The following is a 16,310-nucleotide window of genomic DNA, read 5'->3' as shown; positions in this document are numbered from 1 at the left end:
ACCGCAGATGCGGTATACGGACCGCAACTGCGGAGTCGCAGATGCAGCACGTGGACCGCAGATGCAGAATCTGGTCCCTTAAGTGATTTCCGCAGAAGCGGATGCTAGACCGCAAATGCGGTACCGCAGAAGCGGTTGGTGAGTCATAGATACGACAATGTCTGGGAAGAATGTATATAAGTTTGCCTTCGCGATTTTTGAAGGTTTTCACCATTTTTGACTTCGGCTTGGGAGCTTTTGGACGATTTGGAAGGGAGATTTCAAGGGAACTTCGTTAAGGTAAGGATTTTGGACCTAAAACACATTTTTATGGTAGTATTTTATGGATTAAGGCTGTAATTAAAGGAATTAAAGGGCTAAAAATGGAGGATTAGGGCTTGAGTTTAGGAGGCCTCAAAATGAGGATTTGAGGGGTCATTTGAACTCCGATTTTGGTATTTTTGATATGTATGAACTCGTGGAAAGATGAGGAATCTATTGATATAAAAATTTCTGAGTTTCAAGAAGTGGGCCAGGGGCTCAGGTTTTGGTAATTTCGGGATTTGTGCCCTTTGTTGATTGTTTTCGCTTGAGCTTTGTTCCCTTAGCATATATTGACGTACTCGTTCTGATTTTGGATAGATTCGACGCGCATGGATGCCGATTCGAGGGGCAAAGGCATCGCGAGCTAGAGATTTAGCCGGTTTGAGGTGAGTAATGTTTGTAAATGATGTTTTGAGGGTTTGAAACCCCGGATTGCATATCGTAGTGCTATATTGAGGTGAGGCACACGCTCGATGACGAGCGTGGGGTCGTACACTATTGGGGATGGTGACTTGGTCCGTCCCAATTGATGATTTTACCGCGTAATTGATTGAAAACTATTTGCTATCATTTTAATTTGGGCTGAATGTCATATTTGGTCTTAGTGCCGACTATTTGAACCCTTCGGGAATTTTTATTACTATTTACTCACTGTTTTGACTTATTACTTGAACTTAGTCATGTTATTTTTCCCTGTTTTACTACTTAGCCATTTTTACTCCATTTTGAGATTTAAATGATGTTTTGGGATGAGAAAGACTGTTTTACTATTGCCCGAGGGGCTTGTAATGATTTTCGGACTGAGTAAGGCCGAGGGCCTAGTTGTGAGGATACACTGATACTGATATGAGGTCGAGGGCCTAGATTTGATACAACGAGATGACTTGTTATTACGCTTGGGCCGTAAGGGGCCGCTCCCGGAGTCTGTACACCCCTAGTGAGCGCGGGTACCCATTGTGATGTGAGATTAAACCCAAGGGGCTGGTATTGTTCTATGTGATAGCCCGAGGGGCTGGTACTGTTCAAAAATGTTGCTCGAGGGGCAGATTCCTTGATACTGTGCCGAGGGGAGAACATCTATTTGTTTACTTTATCTTAATTATCTGTCAATTTACCTGTTAATTGGTTGAAAGAGGATTTTACTTGATTTTTACTGGTTTTACTGATTTTAAGTGATTTTACTACTTCATTATAGAATGTTTTGTGTCTTGTGTGATTTCTTACCTTCAGTTATTATTTACATTTGTTACTCACTGAGTTGGAGTACTCACTTTACTCCTGTACCCCTGTGCAGATTCAAGCGTTATTGGTTCTGCTCCTGAGTGCTAATTCCTCCAGTTCCAGGCGGTTCTTCGGAGATTACGAGGTAGTTGTTGACGTCCGCATCCCCGTATCTCTACTCCTCTATCATCTCTGTTCATTTCCAAACGTTGTAGTAGTTTATGTTTTCAGCAGACTGGTATTATGGTTCATAGATGTTCGTGACTTGTGACACCCCGGTTAGGGCTGTGTCAGGTTGGACTTTTCCGCATTGTTATCGATATTTCCGCTATTCAATATTATTAAATCATGTTTAGACTATTTTTGTGTTGATTAACTGCTTTAAAGAATGAACTGGGTTAAACTGGCTGGCCTTGTCTTCACGAGAGACGCCATCACAACCGAGATTGGGGTTAGGGTCATGACAAATAAACACCATGTGCAAATCCTTCTTCTTATCTCTGAACTGTTCTACCAACCTCCTAATAAGGTGGATAGCTTCCGTGGTGGATCGACTCGGCATGAACCCAATTTCATGAAAATTAAAAAATGTGTGACAGAAAACTTGAAAAGAAAGAATATATGCTCAGTTTGATTAATGGTGAACTTATTAAGCTGGTTTAATATATGGAAAAAAGGAATAAGCTCAAATTAGTAACATGACATTTTTAAAAGGAAGAATATAAGCTCATATCAATAAACGTCGAACCTATTTGATAAATGATGAAAAATGCATATTTTTGTATATATTTGCATATTAATTCTTGTATGAGTCGCGAGAGTTTATGTAGTTTTTGAAGTGAAATATACTCATTATAAGTTTCTTATGTGTAGGAACGAGTTTGGATGATAAATGATAAAAAGATGACAATTCGACACAAAAAGAAGAAATTGAAGGATTGGGAGCTCGTCTATTCTTGTGCGTGGCATGAAGACGAGTGCAAAAAAGGAGAAAAGTGAAGGCACAAAACAGTGAATCGAAGCAAAGCGACGGATCACTTCACGAAATGGAAGAATTTCAAAAGCTGAATCAGCATCAAAGTTCGCGCGCTACGCGAAGTCAGACGCGAATTCCAGCTTCTCCCATCCCAAAGATGGATTGAAAAATTCTGCCCTCATAAACCCTAAGTGATATAAATACATCTTAAAACACAAATTTGAAAGAGGAGACACCACTTTAGGGGAAGATAACACCCAAGGAAGCAAGAATACGCTAGGAGTAAGGAGAAAGATTTAACCACAAGTTTTTCCTTCTTCTTCTTATTTTCATTGTTGGTTATGACTTTTAGTATTGTATTTGTACATACTATTATGAGTAACTAATTTATTATCTAGAGTTTTGATGGAACCTCTTGGAGGATGAATTCTTGTTATATTTTAATATAATTTAACCTTTGAATTTGTCTATTTGTTCAACTACGTGCTTATTTCAGTTGATTGAATGACCATCGATTGACTGTGCTATTTATTATGTTTTTCCTGAGAAAGGATACATATTTAGGTGGTTGTTGAACAACATCACTCCTAATGTAAGCGAGTTTAAGGGTAGGTTTCGAAATAACAAAGCCTTGACGTGGTCATAATGAGTGGTTAGATAAAGCCAACTAGCGTAGTTCGAGAGAATATGTCTAGTAAATTGTTGTAGTTGCTCGAGAGAGAATTATGACACCTAAAGTGCTCACGATCAGTAGAGAATTATTAGGCAAAATTATAGGAGACGTAGCGGGAAGGATTCTAATAATTGAGAAAATCATAACTCTAGACCTCCTTAATTTAATATCCAATGAACTTAGAAATTGTTCGAACTTGTCTTCTTGGTGATAGTGAACAATTGTAGCTAAACCTTAGTTCTCTATGGGATTCGACTCCAGAATTTTACACCGGATTATATTTGCAGCGACCGCTTACCCTTTTTAGGACTAGAGTTGGGCATGATCAAATTTTGGCGCCATTGCCGGGGAACTAACGGTGTAGTTGTAGTTGTACATATTGCTAGGCTTCAAGTTTAAACTTTTTTTTTTGTATTTCTTTTTTATTATAACTGTTGATTTGAGAAACATGACATCTTGGAATTATGGGAATTTAGGTGTAGATAATTCTACTATTGATCCTCATACATATTGTGAAGGAAACCACCTGTATCAAAATTCTCAAAATATTCCCGAGAGCGAGTTATGTGCATCAACTTAATCTTACTTTGTGGAATGTGTGTGATGTGTGTGGTGGTAAAAATGGTCACTTTTATGGTTGTGCTTATATTTCTTATCTTCCCCCAACCCCTTACTATGGTAATTCTACCTTTTTTGTGAAGTTAACAGGAACAAAGAACCTAGGGATGCGGACCTGAAGGAGATCAAGGATATGTTAAAGTGCCTTCCGGAAAAAAATAATGAAAAACAATTGCAAATAGAAAGACAAGAGGCAACTATTCGCAACTTGGAGGCTTAAGTGAGTCAAGTGGTTGAAGCTTTTAATGCTCAGCAAGCCAATTTTGGGGATATGAGCCAAGAAGAGCGTGAATTTGAGGTACTAATTGACGAGGTCAGAGTAGAACATCAACAACCTAGCCAACTACAATTTGAAGATGTCGATATTGAAGAAGTGAGACTAAAGTCAGCCAAGGACACTGAGGATATAAATTTTATTCACTCTAGTACCGTTGAGGAAGTTGAAAGTCCTAAAGTTCATGTGTTTGTGCGCATTGGGCCTCACTCCAAATATTTTTCTACATTGTGCTTGGATGACGATATGGAAATAGAATCATCCAAGCCAATTGAGGAGTCAAGGAATGAGGAACAAAGTGCCTACATTCTGGAATTATTCTTGCCAGAAAGACAAGACTACATACCTCATCTAAAAGCCAAGAAGTGTAGAATAGTACAATGGTTGCTTGGGCCAATTAGATTTGTTCCACTACCCCTGGAGCATAACCGAAAACTTAAATCCAAATTGGGGGTTCAATTTATAAGCTCGCGGTGGAGGCAAAAAGTAATTCGCGTCGTGCCGCGACGTTAAGTTAGGTGCTTGTTGGGAGGCAACCCAACTTTACTTCTTTTTATTTTTTATTTTTTTATTTGTTTCTTTTGGTTTAATTGTATTTTTTTAGTGTAGATTTTTTATTGTTGTAGGGCATGGAAAGGAAAGCCATTGGAAGAAAGCAAAAGTAAACAAGATGGTTGGAACTAAGTGTGAGGTACTCGCACGAAGGATCAAGCTTGGGAGAAGTCTGAGTATCCCATGAGTTGCTGATACTTCGGCCTTTGGCCTACCAGGAAGTTTCTATCACTGTCTTGTTATTTATGTTATGCATTGGGGACAATGCACAATTTTAAGTGTGAGGTGAAGAGACTGTTTGGGTAGTTTTCTATGTTAGTTGTATTATTTTATGCGCTTTAAAAAGAAGGAATAAATAAATAAATAATAATTAGGTAGAAATAATCCCTCTTGGGTTTTCTAATGGCCGCTGTTCTTTTCCAAGGGATGGCATTTGAACCGGGTAGTAGTTTTTTTTTCAAGTAGAATTTTCAAAAAGTTTTGGACTTTTTCCAACGATGGATTTCCTAGACAGTTTTCTTGAGGGTTTAAAGTCTAAAGAAAAAATAAAAAAAGAATTTTTTTCAACTGATAATGGAATGGGAAGAACTTGAGTATGTATGCTTTTTGACATGTTTTATGTTGGGGCTTAGAGCTGCAACATTTGCACTGAGTACTTTCTTCTTTATTCTTGTGACTATATGCCTTGAGAGTATATGTATTTCTTTTGACGTTTGGGTTCGTCTATTGACTCCTCTTGTTACTTCCTAGTGTTTGGATTATTTCATGACTGTGCTAGTTGCTTTAACTTGAGAGTGAGGTCTGAGCCATCCTGAGTAAGTCATGTGCATTGTGTGAGGTGAGATTTTGTTGTACTCTATGTCCCTTGTTAGTCTAGAACTTGCCCCGTGTGTGAGTCGAAGTGAAATAAAGTCTTGTGAGTTTAGGAAATGATATAGGCGTTTCTTTGATTGATCCTTCAGTCTATTTGCCTACCAGTGATAAAATATTATCCTTTATTAGCCCATTTGAGCCTGTAAACCTTTTCTTTGGTACCCACATTACAAGACGAATCCCTTTTGTTCTTAATGAAATTTTGTAGAACCTTTACCCCTGAAAGCACTTAAGTCGGTAGAAGTGAAGGAAAAGAGATTGGGTAGTTTTTGGGTGGAACCATAGAAAGGCCAAAAGGTGCATGTGTATATTAAGAGAGCCACTAGCTAGAAATACTAACTTATGGAGGGTGTTGAAAAGATTTTGAAAAGAAAAGAAAAAAAAAATTAAAAAAAAATGTCTCCAATTCACTTTGATATGTGCTAGTGCTAGGGCTGGGCATATATCAGATATAACCGATAGTCCGAACCGAAAAAAGCTTATTGAGGTATCAGTATTGGGTTATTTGGCTAACAGTTCAGTAGCGGTTTAGTATTTTTTACTATTGGGTTATCGGTTCGGGCCTCGGTTTGCCAATTTTCTTAACGGGTTAACCGATAATCCAATAAGATTTAATAAAATTACAATTTTGCCCTAAGTATATAAATACATCTAGAGCTACATTCTCTCTTTTTCTTTCAATTTTTCCAGCCGCATTCAAGATATTAAGTTTTCTGGTTCACTCCTCAGAGTTCAGTCATCAATTGATTCAATTCTTCATCCGTTCTTCTTCAAAATTCAAAGTACAACCACATTCATAGAATCTTAGCGTAAGTTTTGCTTTCCAAAATTTAAAATTTAATTAACTCTTTTTTAAGAACAAGTTTCGTTCCTTCATCAATTTAGTGTAAGTTTATGATTCTCTTCATCACTTCACGATTCTCATTTTCCTTATTATTTTTTATGTCACTCTTTTTGGATTTCCTAACTTATTGTTTGAGGTTGTTTTGGATTTAATTCGAGATAAGAACTAAAATTATGAGAAAATTCTTGTGTGTTGGTCTTCGAAGTTCTGTATTTAATTCATTTAATTAGAGTTAAAGCATTTGGTTGTTTGATAACATCTTTTGATAACTGGACAGTGGATATATTCCTTTGTTGTTGCCAAATTCAATAATTAAAGTTTAGTTCATGTGCATTATATACTATGCTTCTTACCTCTAGATTGAGTTATCTTATCGGGTAAATCGATAACTGAACCGATAATGGTCGATAGCCGATAACTGATATCTTATCGGTTTGGTTATCGGTTTACCATATTTGTAAAACGATAACCGATACACAAAACCGATAATATTCATAATCGAACCAAACCGACCGATGCCCACCCCTAGCTGGTGCTTATGTAGATGTGCTTAAAGTCAATGGGCTACGTTATTTACGGTTTCGTAGCAATATGTTGAGTGATCATGAAGAGCATGTGCTTAAAAGTTAATGTGTATCGTATTAAAAGTACTTAGTAGGGTTAGTCACTATTTTCCATATATATCCTACCTGTCTCATAGCCTACATTACAACCCATGAAAATCTAATTGATCCTAGACTTTGTGAGCTTAAATTAGTAGAAACTTACATTATGGGCAAGCCTATGGTACGAGCTTTGAGGACACATGAGTTTCTTTGCGAGAGTGAGTGAATTCTTTCATTCTCTGAGTCCTTAAATTATACTTGAATTCATGAGTGTGCGGACTAATTACTCTCTTTATTTTGCTACTGAGGGCACATGCTTTACAATGGATTGGTAAGGAACTCATATCTTTAGTTTGCACAAGAAGCGAGTCACAAAGAAGAATGTAGTGGAGTCAATTTTTTTAGGCTAGGATGTTAGAAGAGTCACACAAATATTTCAAATAGTCTTGACATTGGTCTAAAAATAAGGAGAGTATGAAGAGTTCTTATGTCAGGTTCTAAGCATTGATATAAACTATTATCATCTGTGTGATGCTTGAGTATGTTTTGAAAGGTATTTCTTGCCTATGCGCTTAATTTTAAGTTGCTCGAGGACGAGCAAGAGTTTAAGTGTGGGGTGGTGATAAATGATGAAAAGTGCATATTTTTGTATATATTTGCATATTAATTCTTGTATGAGTTGCGAGATTTTATGTGATTTTTGAAGTGAAATATACTCATTATATGTTTCTTATGTGTAGGAACGAGTTTGGATGATAAATGATCAAAAAATGACAATTCGACACAAAAAGAAGAAATTGAAGGATTGGAAGCTCGTCTAATATCGTGCGTGGCACGAAGTTGGACGCAAAAAAGGAGAAAAGTGAAGGCACAAAACAGCGAAGCGAAGCAAAGGCACGGATCGCTTCGCAAAATGGAAGAATTTCAAAAGCTGAATCCGCGTTAAAGTTCGCACGCTGCGCGAAGTCAGACGCGGATTCCAACTTCTCCCATCCGAAGTTGGATTGAAAAATTCCGCCCCTCATCAACCCTAAGTGATATAATTACATCTTAAAACACAAATTTGAAAGATGAGACACCACTTTAGTGGAAGAGAATACCCAAGGAGACAAGAATACGCTAGGAGTAAGGAGGAAGATTTAACCACAAGTTTTTCCTTCTTCTTCCTATTTTCATTGTTGGTTATGACTTTTAGTATTGTAATTTTACATACTATTATGAGTAACTAATTTATTATTTAGAGTTTCGATGGAACCTCTTGGAGGATGAATTCTTGTTATGTTTTATAATTTAACACTTTGAATTTGTCTATTTGTTCAACTACGTGCTTATTTCACTTGATTGAATGACCATCGATTGGATGTGCCTATTTATTAGGTGTTACTTGAGAAAGGATACATATTTAGGTGGTTATTGAACAACGTCACTCCTAACGTATGTGAGAAATCAATACAGCCAACTAGTGTAGTTCGAGAGAATATGTCTAGTAAATTGTTGTAGTTGCTCGAGAGACAATTAAGGCACCTAATGTGCTCACGATCACTAGAGAATAATTAGGCGAAATTATAGGAGACGTAGCGGGAAGAATTCCGACAATTGGGGAAATCATAACTCTAGACCTCCTTAATTTAATCTCCGACGCTTAGTATCTTTAGTTGTTAATTTTCTATTTCAATTTGTTAGTTATTTATACATAAGAATCTTAATATTTGAACTTAGAAATTGTTCGAACTATCTTTTTGGTTATAGTGAACAGTTATAGATAAACCTTAGTTCTCTATGGGATTTGACTCCGGACTTTTATACTAGATTATATTTGCAGCAATCGCTTATTCTTTTTAGGACTAGAGTTGGGAGTGATCACTATTCGACAGATATAATAATCTATCAAAGAAGGAATAAGATTTCAGTTCAATTATGAGAATGAGAACTGTTAACCTTAACACATTATGAATACTTGGTATATTGATTGTTGAAATTCACTTGAAATTTATTTATTTATTTTTGTCTAAATTAAATTTATAAATATGACTATAAAATGAAATAAGTTAATAGTCATATGATTGCGTAAAAGGCTAAAACATTTGAAAATTCATATATAATAATTATGAACGAAGATTTCTTCATCGAATTTTTCTTTTGGTAGAAAAAATCGCTGAGAACTAATTACCAATGAATATTTTTGTATAGCTCCCAGGAAAGTTTTCATGGATTTTGTACTTTTCTTGTAATGATAAAAAAAAGTTTAAGAAAGAAAGAAAGAAGGGGTGACTGTTCAATGCCATAAACATTCTGAATACTTAGTAATTGACTATGACAATTCTGCTTGGTGAATGACTTATTATTCTCCCTTTTGTCTAAGATAATTCATAAAAATGTCTGTAAAGTGAAAGAATAAGATGAAGAATAGATATCTAAAGAACCATACCATTAATCTAGAATGCATAATAAACATTAATTAACACATTATTAGAACATTACTTCAAAAAAGAATTTACTAAAGGTTATTGTCGACTAGAATGTCAAGCTGATCACTAACTTTTTCCCTAAGAGCTTAATGGCATATATATTCACATGAAATATACCATATGTATAAATTTACGAAAAAGTAATTAAATGCAAATTCATGCAAATAAGTGATGTATCCATGCATCTCAAACAGAGGCAGAGTTAGATCACGAAGACCAGGTTCATCGGAACTCAATAGCTTTTGTTCATACTTTATATATATACTAGGTGATTCATTAAATATTTAGAATTATTATGTTGTGAATCCATAAACTATTGTATATTAATTCGTTGTAGGAGCCCATTAATTATAAATTTTGGATCCGCCTCTGATCTCAAAGAGTAACAAAACAATGCTACAGACATCAAAACATATAACGAAAAATAAAAAGACAAAAAAAGGAAAGAGAAAGAAATAGAATTTGAATAATATTACGGAAAAAATAGAAGAAAAGCAATAGAATGCACCACAAACAATTTAAATTTTTTGATGGAGCATCTTTTGTTGGTTTCTCAAAACTTTCTTTTATACATTAAATTATCCAAAAACTTTTACACTGAAGGCAATAAGGAAAAATACCGTTAAATATCTATTGAACTAGTAAATTTACTCGCGCTTCACGCGATTGTAAATGATATTTGTTAATTTATGAATCGATTGTACACTAATAACGAACTTAAAATACCATTTTTTTTCTATGGAAAAGTAAATTGTTATAAACAACATATATATATATATATATATATCTTTTTGGAACGGACCAAAAAGAAAATAGGTTCAGATAAACTGGAACGGAGTGAGTACTTTTAAGGGAAGACGAAGACCAAAGAAGAAAGCCCTCATTCACAATTATTCACGTTTTTGTATTTTTTTTCCTCCACGATTATGCAGTTATAAGGTTTTTAACAATGTTAAAAAATATAGAAAAGAAACTGAACGAAAAAACAGAAACAACAGCTTTTACTGTATATGTATAGCGATAGTCATTATTCAAAAGTCAACAGGAAAGGAAAGGAAACGAAAATCTCTTACTTGGTTGGGTTCAGATGATCAATTCCAATCTTTCTACGGTGCAACTCAAGTTTCTGTTGAGTCTAGTCTCTGCAGGTATGAAATGTTGCTACTTATTATTAACCCAATAGGACATATATAGGAAAAAACAATTGACCTCATGATAAAAAGATCGAGTACAAGTTGTCAACATTCATGTGAACTTGCTGACTAGATGTAGAAAATAACAATCTTGGGGCGAGGCTTCTGGCACTGGCAGTGGAGATTTAGAGGAGAATGCAAGAGATCTTTGTTCCTCACTATATAGTATCAAACATATAGTACTAACAATCTTGGCATGCGGCTTCTACCGGCCACTGACGTACGTTGCTTATTTGTCTCTTTGTACTTCACGAACCTCTGTATCTACATGCGTCCATTTACTTGATTGCCAAATCTCATAGAATACAAAATGATCAAGTAATATATAACGGGTAAGCACATTGATGAACTATAAAAAAGAATTAAATGTTTAAATGCTTATTTAAAATAGAAAGAATGGAATTGCAGTAACGGGTTACCACATTTATGAATAATGAGAGAATGGAAGGAGTAAGACGTTACCACATCGATGTATAGATTACGTAAACAAAGAGAAAGGTTTGGTTGGTTTTACTTGTTATAAACTGCTAGGCTTCGTTATTTTCAATATGATGGAAGAAACAGTTAAGTTTCTTCAACAGGAACCTTTTCAATGAAGATGTTTGGTTTTTGGTACTTAATTAATGAAGTAAAGGGGAAAAAGTAGTAGAAAATCTAAAAAAATAGAGGAAAAAGATAAATGCATTCCTCGGCCAAAGAAGCATGCCACATCATTTGATCAAGGGCCCTCAATTATATATATATATATATATATAGATAGATTAGCATAACACTCATAGAAAGAAACTACAAAAATTCAAATTACCTAATTTTGGTTTTATGTGTTATAGATGATGAGTAAATATGCTAAATTTGCAGAACAATTTTTTAAAAATTGATAACTACTTGACAGAAGGAACAATTGCCCGATTAACTTAGTTTCTCACTTTTATCTGTGAATATGATTTAATAAATAAATAAGGGATGAGAAGGGTTGATATACATTGCATATGCATAGTTACTTCATCTTTCCAAATAATATTTAATTCAATTTTATAATTATTGTAGAAAGCCAAAAGAACTTCAAAATATTAAATTGGTAGTCTAAAAGTTGCAATAACCATTGGGAATATGAAAGAAATTCCAACGCCTTAAATAATATGTAGTAACTGAATGTTGTAGCCGGCCAAGTATGAATTGATTTATCTTATTTTATTTTAATTACATCATATTTTATTGAAAGGTAGATTTACTTTTTAATGCCAAAAATTATAGTAATAGTATTAAATTGAAGGGCAAATTGGTCACAAAAAAAATAAAATAAAAAAATACTATACATAGAAATGTAAATTGTGTAAGGGTTAGTTAAAATTAGAAATTTGAGGAAACAGCTATCCACATTCCACACACCGTAGGAGAAATTGTCGCACGAGCGAGTCAACCCTTGGGCTTCGGGCCTGTGCCACCCTTACGGTCTCTCATTCCATTTCATTTCATTTTCTACGCCCAAAAAGCTTCTAAAAAAGCACAACAACGAGAAAGAGACTGATAAAAGAACTCTTGATCTCATCCAAAAGGAGCCTCTATACCTGACCTGAGAGCGAATCGAAACCCTAACTCTTGAAGAAAACCATGTGGAGAAGACTTAATACGCAGTTTCGGATTTTAAGCCAACTCCGATCTGCCCCTAAATCCAATCGGTTTTCCGCCGCCGCCGCCACCTCCTTATCGCCGTCTCCGGCGGCTTTCCAACCCGCGGTTCCTTACTCCTCTCGCCACTTCAGTACTGCTTCAGGTAACGCTAATTTCATCAGATCTTAAGCATTTACACACACATATATATGCGTTTATTCATATATAAGCATGTATATATATGTATTGTATATTTGATTTGTTTTTGTTGTGAATTCGTTGTTTTGTGGAGCAGAAAATGTTGTGAAGAAGAGTGTGGAGGATGTAATGCCAATTGCGACCGGTCACGAGCGCGAAGAGCTTGAAGCTGAACTTCAAGTGAGTGATTTTTAATCGTTTAGGATTTTGATGTTATATGTTTGCTTCTACTAATAGTCTAATTGAAATATATTGATTCAAGCATACTTGTTATTTGTGACTGTAACTTATACTTGATATGTGTGTTTGTTTCGTGCTTAGGGAAAGGAACTTCTTGACATCAACTTTCCTGAAGGTCCTTTTGGCACAAAGGTCAGTGTGCATATTCTTTTTGTGTTTAAATTGGCAAAACGTGGTTATTGCTTCTTGTTTTTGTTACCTTTGTTGTCAGTTAATGAAGTTGTTTTTATCTTATCCCATGGGTATCATTGTATTAGATAAAGCCAGTAGCTTGCATTTGTGATGATTTTTAGCTCTTTCTATCATGGATAGTGTGCATCACTCATGAATAGGTATTGTTGGAACAGCCGTTTGTTTAGGTATTTGACTGAGTTTCTCTATTTACTGATATGTATGAGTACGGTTTCTATTAGGTCATATTGCGTATAACAAAACTGAAGTTTCGTCCAGCATTCACTATTGATTTTGTAGTGTATATACATTACAAGTGTCTGAAAGAAGATGCCCATGTTCGCCTTGTAAAGATTCCAATTTCTGTTCCTTCACATTTATCCAGTTCTGAAATGTTCGTATATTTTGTATAGCCACTGCGACTTTCTTAAGTAAAGTACTCCCTCCTGTTCCCTTATATGTGTCACCATTTCTTTTTTATTCCATTCAAAAAAGAATGATTTCTATTTTTGAAAACAATTTAACATTAAACTTCCTGTTTTACCCTTAGTGGCATGCTTTTATAGCAACAAAAATCTCATGGCATGTTTAAGACTACAAGTTTCAAGAGCTTTTTCCCTTTCTTAAACTCCATAGCTAGCCAAATTATGTCACAAATTGAAACGGAGGAGTAATAAATTGTAGGTAGGTGCTGCTTTCCCTCTTTCAAGTGCAGTGGTAATCATTTGATCCATAATATTTAGCAAGACTTCTATTACTGTTTTTGAACTTGGATAGTAAACGTTAAACATGATGCTGTGTTTCATATAAGGAGGGGAGGGGCATCAGAGCTAGTTCATTCTTGCCCCATGTTTTCTGGCACTAGTGAAGTAGAAGTAGATGAGCTTCACCTCCCGTCTTATGTGCAATTTTGAAAGGTTGTAAAAGATGAGTGACGACTGTGAGCTCTCTGTGCTTTCACTTTCTAACCGAATAGGGAATCAAAACGCGTTCCACACTTCCACTTCTTCTCCTCTCTATTCTTGCTTCAAGTGAAAAAAATCAAATTTGGATAAGAATAAATCTGTATAATTGAAGTGCAGTGCTGCTTACTTCTTTGTCTTTGCGTTTGCTGTGGAATATTGAATAGTCAATACTATCTCCTTCTATGGATCATGCTCAGTAATCTAATGATGTGCCAGCTGTTCGTTGGCATGCGAGCTAATGGCTAGTGTTATTATCACTCAAATATTGCCCCTAGTTCATGTGCTTATGTTCTTTTTGCTTTGCTCTTTCACAAGATATGTTAGCTTGTACATGGAAACAAAAGTGATCATTTTGGATTGCATCTTCCATTAACACTTGTACATGGCTATAAAATATTATCAGCTTAGATGGGTTGTATCTTGAAAGCAATGCGGTTTCTAAGTATTTAACCTTTCATCATCATTTTTATTCATAAGGCATAAACATTCACCTACAAGAAAGACATGTACATGTGTGAATAAGTGCACATGCATGCAAGTATGTAAACTTGCGCAGCTTAGCATTTTCTTTGCTATGAGAAGCTTAAACAGATCAGTTCAAGTTCTCAGACTGTTACAAAGTCTTCCTTTCTGCTTGAGAATGGATACTTCGACTAGATCTTTCAGAATTCACTAGGAACTTATCAAGCTTTGAAATACTCATGTCAAACTCATACCTTAATCGAATTCTCTCACGTCTTTCAGCGTTCCAATGTTCAATTTGTTGTGTGAGTTGGCTAAAATCTTTGTTATATTTTTTGTGTGTAAACATTTTAAAAAACAAAAATGTAATTATCACGTCGCCCTTGGGCTTTGGTCTAGTGGCAAGGGCGCGGCAAGTGTGTGTGGGTTTGGTACACGCCGTGAGGTTCGAACTTTGCTGCAGAGGGGTTTAAGTGGAGAAAGGGTAGAGAGGCGACCCGTTATCCACCGAGTTTCAAACCGTCTCAGGAATTTCTCGATTATAAACTAGTGTAATTATCTTGTTATTGTCAACAATGAGGTCTGCGAAAGTAAAACATTGTGTGCTTATGAGTCCTCAAACAAATCTAATTCGGACGTTCACTGCTATTCCTTCTTATGTATAGGTTCGGGATAATGAATTATTTCTCAACAAAAACAAAAGGATTATGTGTAAATAGATTGTTTAGATTGATAAACTACTATTGTAATTTTTCTTTCCATTAGATATGTAGGAGTGTGATCAAACAACTGAATATGTTTAAATGCAGGAAGCACCAGCTGTTGTTAAATCCTACTATGACAGAAGAATTGTAGGATGTCCAGGAAGTGAAGGCGGTAAGTCTCCGTAACATCAGAGAAAAAAAGTCTCCACTACAGATTTTCCCTTTAGCCAGTTCACTCTGTCTTCTGAGTCTTTTTCTAATTTAACAGAAGATGAGCATGATGTTGTTTGGTTCTGGCTCGAGAAGGGCAAGCCACATGAATGCCCAGTATGCACACAATATTTTGTGGTAAGTACAAAATTCTATCTTGGGCCATATTATTAAGTTCTAGGCTGTTAAGGAATTTTTAGGTACATGAATGCAATATCCGTCTTTGTGTGAACGGCTGCTGCTTTCGTTAATCAGCTGAAATTTCAGATTCCTTCCAGCAATAGGGGTGATATTTTGCGTCTTTTTTTTTTTTTCCAAATATTGAGAGGGGTAGGTGGGAGGGAGGGAATATGAGCTGTAAAGTTCTACTTCTAGCCAACAATTGTCCAAGTATGGTAATGGTATGCCATGTCTCAGCATCAATAATGCCAGTCCAAATAATGAGCTGATCCATCCTGACTTTAATTTCTTAAGCTTGTACTCATTATGAAGCTCATACTGGGAATGATTTAATTCTATGCAGTTGGAGGTGGTTGGCCCTGGAGGACCTCCAGATGGACATGGTGATGACGATGATCATCACTGATAGTGGCTTGCAATTTTTCTGCCGGAATAAATCTGGTTGAGATGATGAGAGATTTAGTTGCTCTACAAACTCAGGATTCAAAAGTTTTTTGGTTTTGTTTGCTTTTTGTGGATCAGTTGTTCTTATAGCTGCTGTGTCAGTGAAGGTTTTCCTTTTAGAATTTAATCACAGACTTGACATACTCTATTGGAATTATACACCTAGTTTCTCCAAATGCCGAGTTCAATAATCGATAGCCACATACTGGATTTTTTTTTATTTCTTCCTTGGGACTTTGACTTGAACCAAATGATTTTTTGTTGCGCTACTGAACTGCTGCAACATGCTTTCATAACACTTTACTTTATAAACTGGTAAACTGATAAAGCGACAACAGGTGGCTCCTCGGAAAAGATCGATGTTAAATGGAGATGTTACCTGTTCAGGTCTACTTAAATTTTTGAGTGCTAGTATCTATATTATATTAAAAGCACGAAGGTCCTTAGTGAAATGTCGTTCGCCTTTTTTACCCTTTAAAACATAGCGTTCACATTGGACAATATAGTAATTTAAGTATTTCATTA

At 35.6% G+C, this 16,310-nt stretch overlaps 1 protein-coding gene and 1 pseudogene across 1 annotated transcript; both read left to right on the top strand.

Annotated features, from left to right (window-relative positions):
• Positions 1–4,011, top strand: part of LOC138871953 (cytochrome P450 734A1-like) — a 59,174-nt pseudogene extending 55,163 nt beyond the window's left edge.
• A 7,964-nt stretch (positions 4,012–11,975) lies between these two features.
• On the top strand, positions 11,976–15,961 carry LOC104236958 (putative cytochrome c oxidase subunit 5b-like). The gene is made up of 6 exons (XM_009791009.2): positions 11,976–12,374; positions 12,507–12,589; positions 12,731–12,781; positions 15,057–15,123; positions 15,220–15,299; positions 15,685–15,961. Exons 1-6 carry the CDS (start codon positions 12,212–12,214, stop codon positions 15,745–15,747), a joined length of 507 nt encoding a protein of 168 aa, XP_009789311.1. The 5' UTR covers positions 11,976–12,211; the 3' UTR covers positions 15,748–15,961.
• Positions 15,962–16,310: the final 349 nt, after the last annotated feature.

Source organism: Nicotiana sylvestris, chromosome 6 (assembly GCF_000393655.2).
Source record: "Nicotiana sylvestris chromosome 6, ASM39365v2, whole genome shotgun sequence".
NCBI classification, from domain to species: Eukaryota; Viridiplantae; Streptophyta; class Magnoliopsida; order Solanales; family Solanaceae; genus Nicotiana; species Nicotiana sylvestris.
The sequence above is the reverse complement of the archived record's forward strand: the minus strand, read 5'-3'. Positions and strand labels throughout refer to the sequence as shown.

Excerpts from the sequence above, each read along its gene's own strand:
- LOC104236958 (XM_009791009.2), top strand. The coding sequence starts at position 12,212 with ATGTGGAGAAGACTTAATACGCAGTTTCGGATTTTAAGCCAACTCCGA. Across the intron at positions 12,590-12,730 it reads AGCTTGAAGCTGAACTTCAA|GGAAAGGAACTTCTTGACAT; the intron begins GTGAGTGATTTT and ends TTTCGTGCTTAG. Across the intron at positions 12,782-15,056 it reads AAGGTCCTTTTGGCACAAAG|GAAGCACCAGCTGTTGTTAA; the intron begins GTCAGTGTGCAT and ends GTTTAAATGCAG.